This window comes from Malaclemys terrapin, chromosome 1, assembly GCF_027887155.1.
Source record: "Malaclemys terrapin pileata isolate rMalTer1 chromosome 1, rMalTer1.hap1, whole genome shotgun sequence".
Lineage (NCBI taxonomy): Eukaryota > Metazoa > Chordata > Testudines > Emydidae > Malaclemys > Malaclemys terrapin.
Window position 1 is genome coordinate 113,170,493 of NC_071505.1, and position 6,890 is coordinate 113,177,382.

The 6,890-nt window shown below is 43.4% G+C and overlaps 1 protein-coding gene across 1 annotated transcript; it reads left to right on the forward strand.

The window, feature by feature from the left end:
- Positions 1-737: 737 nt before the first annotated feature.
- LOC128830459 (perilipin-3-like) lies at positions 738-5,409 on the forward strand. Its single transcript, XM_054016288.1, has 7 exons — positions 738-824; positions 1,198-1,393; positions 2,516-2,598; positions 2,908-3,160; positions 3,595-3,791; positions 4,022-4,144; positions 4,757-5,409. Exons 1-7 carry the CDS (start codon positions 762-764, stop codon positions 5,162-5,164), a joined length of 1,323 nt encoding a protein of 440 aa, XP_053872263.1. The 5' UTR covers positions 738-761; the 3' UTR covers positions 5,165-5,409.
- Positions 5,410-6,890: the final 1,481 nt, after the last annotated feature.

Below are 6,890 nucleotides of genomic sequence, written 5' to 3' on the forward strand. Positions count from 1 at the left end.
CAGTCCTGAGTATTTCACTCCCTCCCCTCACAATTACATCACCGGGGATGTATAAAATCTGACCAGTGGGTGAGTGGAGTAAAGCAGTGTTTGGAGTACTGAGAAAGGTTAGTGGGTTGGCTTGGGGCTGGCACTTAAAAGAATGGGACTTGGTGGTGAAGCTTTTTAGTCTTTTTTTGTTGTTGTTTATACAATTTCTTGGTCAGGGCTTTGCAGTTATGCTACTAAGAAATGTTTGGCTGTGTAAATGTCTGTATTAAGAAGCTGTGGGTAGGACAGGATTGGGGAAGCTGAGTCTGGGGAACTTAATGCTCCCTGGCCTTAAGTCTCTTAGCTTGTGAGACAGGATCACATTCTTAACTTTTTTCCCTGTAGCTAAAACTATTAAATCATTTATTAGTAATGATACCTACTGTCTCTAATGGACTCTCCCCAAAACCAAAAAAAAATTGAAGGTTTTCAACCACTCTGTGCCATGAGAAGGAAACCTCCTACTTCCTTTTTCATTAGCTGTAGTAGAACTGAAATATTTCTTGTTTTTTTTTTTTTTAAAAAAAAGAAAAGAAAAAGCAGTGACCATGTATTTAGCTCACTATTCCTCTAAATATTCCTTGTTAATCTGATGAGGGCCTTGCCATTTCTTCTACTCCAAAGAGCGAGTAGAACACCACTCTTGTCTTTAGGGTGCTGTAACTTTTCCTTAAGAAACTTGTAACGTCAGGCCTGTCGTCTTGCCCTTTTCAGGTATATCTGATTATACCATGGCTTCTAATGGAAAAGAGACAACTATGGCATCTCCAGAGCATGGAGAGGAAGAGCAACAGGTAGGTGCTCCCTCTTAAGCATTGCTGGTTCAACATGTGAATACAAAAGCTGGCTGGCTGTGACCTGGTAGCAGGCTTCACATATGCACACCTCAATGTCTAGAGATTTGTGCAGTTGCTCTTCCAGATGCTGCAAAATAGCTTAGTTTATAATATTTAAAAATGCTTCTTGCTTTAGTTCCCCTTGTGATCCAGTACTCTAACTTCAGAAGCAGCTGTTGGGCCTCTTGGCTCTTCAGATTTTTGACCATTAAACAATCCTTTGATTAGGGGCTAACACATCCAAGGGTATAACCACTTGAAAAAGTAATGGTTCAGCTCCAGTATAGAACATTGCCTTCCTGACTCACGGTTCTGTCCCTTGCCTCACTAGAATGTCTTGAGGAGGGTGGCCAGCCTACCTTTAGTCAACTCTGCCTATGATCTGGCTGCCACTGCCTACGCCTCCACCAAGGAGAGCCATCCCTATGTGAGGTCCATCTGTGACATGGCAGAGAAGGGAGTGACGTCCATAACCAGTGTTGCAGTGAGCAGTGCACAGCCAGTTGTAACTAAGCTTGAACCTGAGGGTGAGTAAAGCATATATGCAGACCTTTCTGTTAGTATGGTACAATTTCTCAACAGTAGGATCTTGACACCCTGTCAGGAAGCTTCCATCTCTAAAACTCAGGTCCATGAAGATCAGTATGCCTTCAGTACTGGAAGAAAAGCTGGCAGTGGGGGTGGTGTGACTAATTAGGAATAATACAGTAGCCCATGCATGTAAACTAACATCTGCTAGAGGCTAACGAAGGGCTTTGTTTACACCAATTACTATTGCTGAACCTGCACCCTCCTTGACTGTAGCCAGGAAGTGAGATCAGTGCTAAGCTCTTTCCATTGAAGGAGCAACACCCTTTGAAAGGTACCTAATTGCAAACTGAGATCTCCTCATTCTGCAACTAGAGAGGCTCAGAATCTAGTCTGTCACCACCAGAAGTTGGTCCAACAAAAGATTACCTCACCCACCTTCTCTAATCTCTGGACCAACATGGCTATAACAATACTGCAAACGGATTACAACTGTTAAACTTGTCTTCACATCTGGCAATAGCTCACCAGCAATAGCCAGTCCCTAACTTTCTTCCTTCATGAGAACAGTTAGTTGGATTTATCGCAGCCAAGACATTGCAAAAACTTCTTGGTGCCTTCCAGAGGGATGTTAAACTTTTGATCAAAAGTCTTCAGAGCTGTAAGACTATGGAGTGAGATCATTGCACTTTATTCAGAACATAAAAACCTCTCTCTTGGAGAGGGAGCCTGGAAAGTAATGCCTAGAATGTTTGGGCAAGAGACAATTCTGCTGTCAGTATAGATAGGAGAAAATATTCAGATGCCAGTCATAACAATCTAGATTGGGTAACTGAATTATGATGCATGGGAGGAAACCTGGAACTATTGAAGGGGACACTATTTTTCATGGAAAATATTTACCAAAGAAAGTTCATCTCTTGGAGAGGGAGGGGGAAATAAAATCCTCATGAAGGTCTTGAATCAGTGTAATTGTACATGTGCAGCATCTACAACCCAGAACTATTGCTGCCTGAACATATTGGAGAACCAAAGATATCACTACAGATGTGAGCCAGGTTCTGTACATATGGCAGTAGCAACATTGACCAATTAAGAAACAAAACTGTTTTTTTCTATAGTGACAACAGCAGAGGAGTGTGCTTCTGAAGTACCTGACAAAGTGGAGGATAATCTACCAATCCCTCAACAGACTGCTGATGAGGTAACTTTCACCACCCTCTCCCTAGACAAAATGACAATGCCATGTGTTTATGAAAGGGGTGCCAATAATGAGAGGCTTCCTCCAGCAGAGGAACACTCCATCCTAAAAGTGGTCAAGAGCAGGAGCTAGTGGTTAAACATAACTCTGGGCTGGTGCATAACAGCAAGATGCAGTTCTTCCCCCCTGAAGATTTATGACCTATGGGGCAGAGCAGGTGGTAATTCCCCTCCCCAACCTCAATCTCTGGGTCAATGGGGTATTATCACCCTGAATTACTGGACAATGTCTTGCTTGATCACTCTTCTCTAGGTTACATCTGAAGCACAGGAGTTGGCATCTTCCAGACTGACAGATGTCAAGGAGACCATGATCAGAATGGTAGATATGACCAAAGAGGCTGTGCAGGACAGTATGAAGAGCACCAAATCAGTGGTAACTGACAGCATGAGCACAGTTGTGGAATCAAGAATGGGCCAATTGGCCATAAGTGGAATGGAAGCAGTGCTGGAGAAATCTGAAGAGCTCTTGGATCACTATCTTCCCATGACAGATGAGGAACTAGGTCAGAACACATGAACGACAGGTCTATTATCTTTAAAAGTTTAGGGTAATCCTCCCTTTGGGCCGAACTTCTCTCTAGGCTTCTCAGTCTTATGTCACCAAATGCAGGCTCATCCTACAGCCTTTTCATATCTTAACCCTCAGTCTCTGCTTTTAGTTGGTGGGCATAAAATGATTTGAGCAACAAGTGGGGACAGGGTGGTACTACAAGGAATGACGGGCATGACTATTCATAAGTCAGTTTCATTATCAAAGTAGGCTGTGTGGTGCATGGGGTTTTGTTTTAAGGCTGAAGTTACCTCTGTGCTACCTGATAGGTGCTAAGCCAAACGCTTGTTACAAGGGAGCTTAAGATTTAGCAGATCAGTATGACTTGTACTCCTTACCAATCTCTCAATCTGAGAGGGTGAACAACCTGAGCTTTCTTCTCTCTAGCTGAACTTGCTGAATCTGTGGAAGGGGCTGAAGTGTCTTCAGCACAACCACAAGAGTGTCGGAGCTACTTCGTGCGTTTAGGTTCCCTGTCGACCAAACTTCGCCAACGTGCCTACCGCTATTCCCTAAACAAGATGAGAGATACCAGTCAAAGCATCAGAGAGGCTCTTTCCCAGCTTCATCAAACCATGGGACTGGTAGGAACTCCACTATCTCTTAAAACTGATGCCCTTCAGGGCAGGGAACACTTCGAATTCTACCAGTGTAGAATGTGGTAGAATGAGGCTGAGACCTCATTCATGGTTGTGTTATGTAACTAGACCCTGATGTATTGAGCATACCACTCTGTGGGGTGAAGGCATGTCATAAACCATGGAACTAGAATAACTGATGTGCAAATGTCTCAATATGCTTAATCCACTTCTAGATTGAATACCTTAAGCAAGGTGTTACTCTTCAAGAAGTCCAGGAGAAGTTCCATCACATATGGGTGAGCCAGAATAGAAAGCAGACAAAAGGCAGTGAGATCAAAGATCTGGCAAAACCAGAGGTATGTACATTTGGGGGTGGGGGGGGGCAACTCTGATCTGAGAGGTTAAGCCACCCTGCAAGGCTCAGAATAATGGCATCTTTGGATAAGTAGCTGATAAATTCAGGTGACCTTACTTTTATTACAAAAAGTTGTCCCCTTTGAGCCTAATAGGTGGCTTCCTTGCTTAGACATCCCTTTAGGGATGTCTAAGCACCAGCAATGTCTGCCCAAGAAGCATAGTCTCTTTAAAAAGAGAAATCTAAACCTTCAGGACAGCCTGCAAACTGATTGCAGATCATGGGTTTGCAACCAGTGACACCCCTGGTAACTGACTTGGCTTAGCTCTGTTTTGACCTAGGTTACATGGCTTGTTGCCTCTGGTGTTGGCCTCCATTGTCACAAGTTGCTTCTCAGAGGGAAGGAGCAATTAAGTTTCTTTATATTTCTCCTGAAAGAGTGCATGGCACACCCATTGCAGACCTTGTTGGTTCCAATAGTCTTTCCATCAGAACTCCTTGATGACTACAATTAGTACCTTGCAACATCACCTGAGGTGGTGGTGGCAGCAGCAAGTTTGATGATCCTTATTGTGTTTTGAATATTGGGATTAAACGTCTGTTTCTCCAACAGATGGAGTCTGAGACTTTGGCTATGTCCCGCAGCATTATCCAGCAGCTGCAGGATGCCTGCCAGATGCTAGTATCCAGCATTCAAGGTCTCCCCACCAACTTTCAGGATAAGGTGCAACAGGTGTATCACCACATGGAAGAGCTTCATGCTTCCTTCTCCACTGCCCATTCCTTCCAGGATCTCTCCAGCAGCCTCCTAATCCAGAGCCAGGAGATGGTGACCAAGGCCCAGGAATATGTAGATGAGCTGATGGCGTACATGATGGCAAATACTCCTCTGTCTTGGGTTGTGGGACCCTTCACCCCATCTGGCAAGGTGTCTGCAGATTCCATTGAACCACAAAACCAAGAAAATGAGGCTGAGGAAGCTGAAGTCCTCACAGCATCCAAGGCTAAGGAGGACCTGTGACCTAGAAACATGAAGCTTCACTTCTAAGGAAGGCAAATTCATTCTGTCTTCCTTCTGACTACATGTGTACTAGCCTCCTTCTGCAGGAAAGACATCAATGGCTGGTACTTGTAAGCACTGTGCCAAGATCTCTACTAATGTCTAGAGGTGTGTGACTGCCATAATGTAGGTCACTTCTCAGCTCCGATACTACTTGTTTGCATTTAATATCCCTGTCTTCAAAATAAAATGTCGCTGCATTTGAATGAAGGTCTAACCTGTTCTTTCTAAGAGGTGATTTCCAGTTCTATAGTAGCAATCTGTACCTGTAATTAGTCATGCTAGATGTAGCCTTGTTTCTCAGTAGTGGCAACCACAGACATTAGTGTGTAGACACTTAGAAGCCTGGGATGCTTCCCCCATATACCATAGAACCAAATCTAGAGCCTTAATTTCAAAGTAGTTCTCAATCAACTACTCACCTGTCAACAAGCTTTAGTTTCTGGTTTAAACTTAGAACAGAAATGAGTTACTTTTGTTGCTGTCATATGGCTGTGGTAGAATTGTACTTCTGAAAAGCGAACAGTGCAGTTACTTTAAGATTCCTACCCCCAGTCTAGCCCAGGTTGGCTAGACACTACCTTGGTTGCTCAGTCCTGGGGCAGGAGCCAGGAGAAAATGAGGCAAAGGAATCCCAGGGGCATATCCTAAAACAGGGCTGGCCCTAGAGGGGCTCCAGGGCACAAATATCACAGCCTATGAAATATTGGTTCTTGTGGGGAATGGGCCTGTGTGTGTGTATGTATGTATATATATATATATATATACACAATCTCAAACATCAAGAATATTCCTTGGTGTCTGTATCAAGGTTGCATAAATCCACACTTCACAGCTGGAACTGTGTAAAAGGCTATACAGCCAATTTTAGCCCTCATCCCCAGTGGGCCCTCTAAATCCACATCATAGGGTGACCAGTATCATGGGTAGCAGTGTTTGGGTTTTTTTTTTTGTGGATACAGACTGAGGAGTCTTTAAGGTGCTAAAAGACTAAATAAACCTGGTAGGCCTACACTTGGGGGTATGGAACCCACTTCTTCAGATGCATCTGAAATGGGTTCTTTGCCCACAAAATCTTATGCCTAAATAAATCTTAGTCTTTAAGGTGCTACCAGACTCCTTATTCTTTTTGTTATCAAAGGGTGAGGAATTCAGCTTTTTCCACAGCCTCCTATCTACCTGGCAGATGGGAAAGCTAGCAATCACTGCTATGAAATATATAGCAAACCACACTTTAACATAATACAGATTAAAATAAGAGCTTTTGAATTTCAATTGAGGGTGATACAGTGCCCATACCCTGGGAAAGCGAAAAGATTGGGGCCCTTGTGCTTCAGGGTATTTAGGCATTGCTTGACTCAATGTTGTAGGACAACTTTCATTTACAAGTGATATAGGCACTAAGTGCTGAAGTCACTTTTTGAAAATGAGATTTACATTGCTATCACATGGGTCTTGCAGAGCAATGTTTAAACACTCTCTATAGTGCAGAGCAGCCCAGTTTTATTTGTAAAGTTTTTTAATCTAAAACCCAGGCCAAGCTTGAGGGTGCTATGATACATGACCATGTCTTAGGTTATTTCCAGCCCTGTTATTCCCATGAGTCATTTCTATGCTTTGTGCCTTTATAAAAGGGCCCCATGATAGCATTTGTAAAATGGGGATAGATGTTCTCTGTGATCATGCA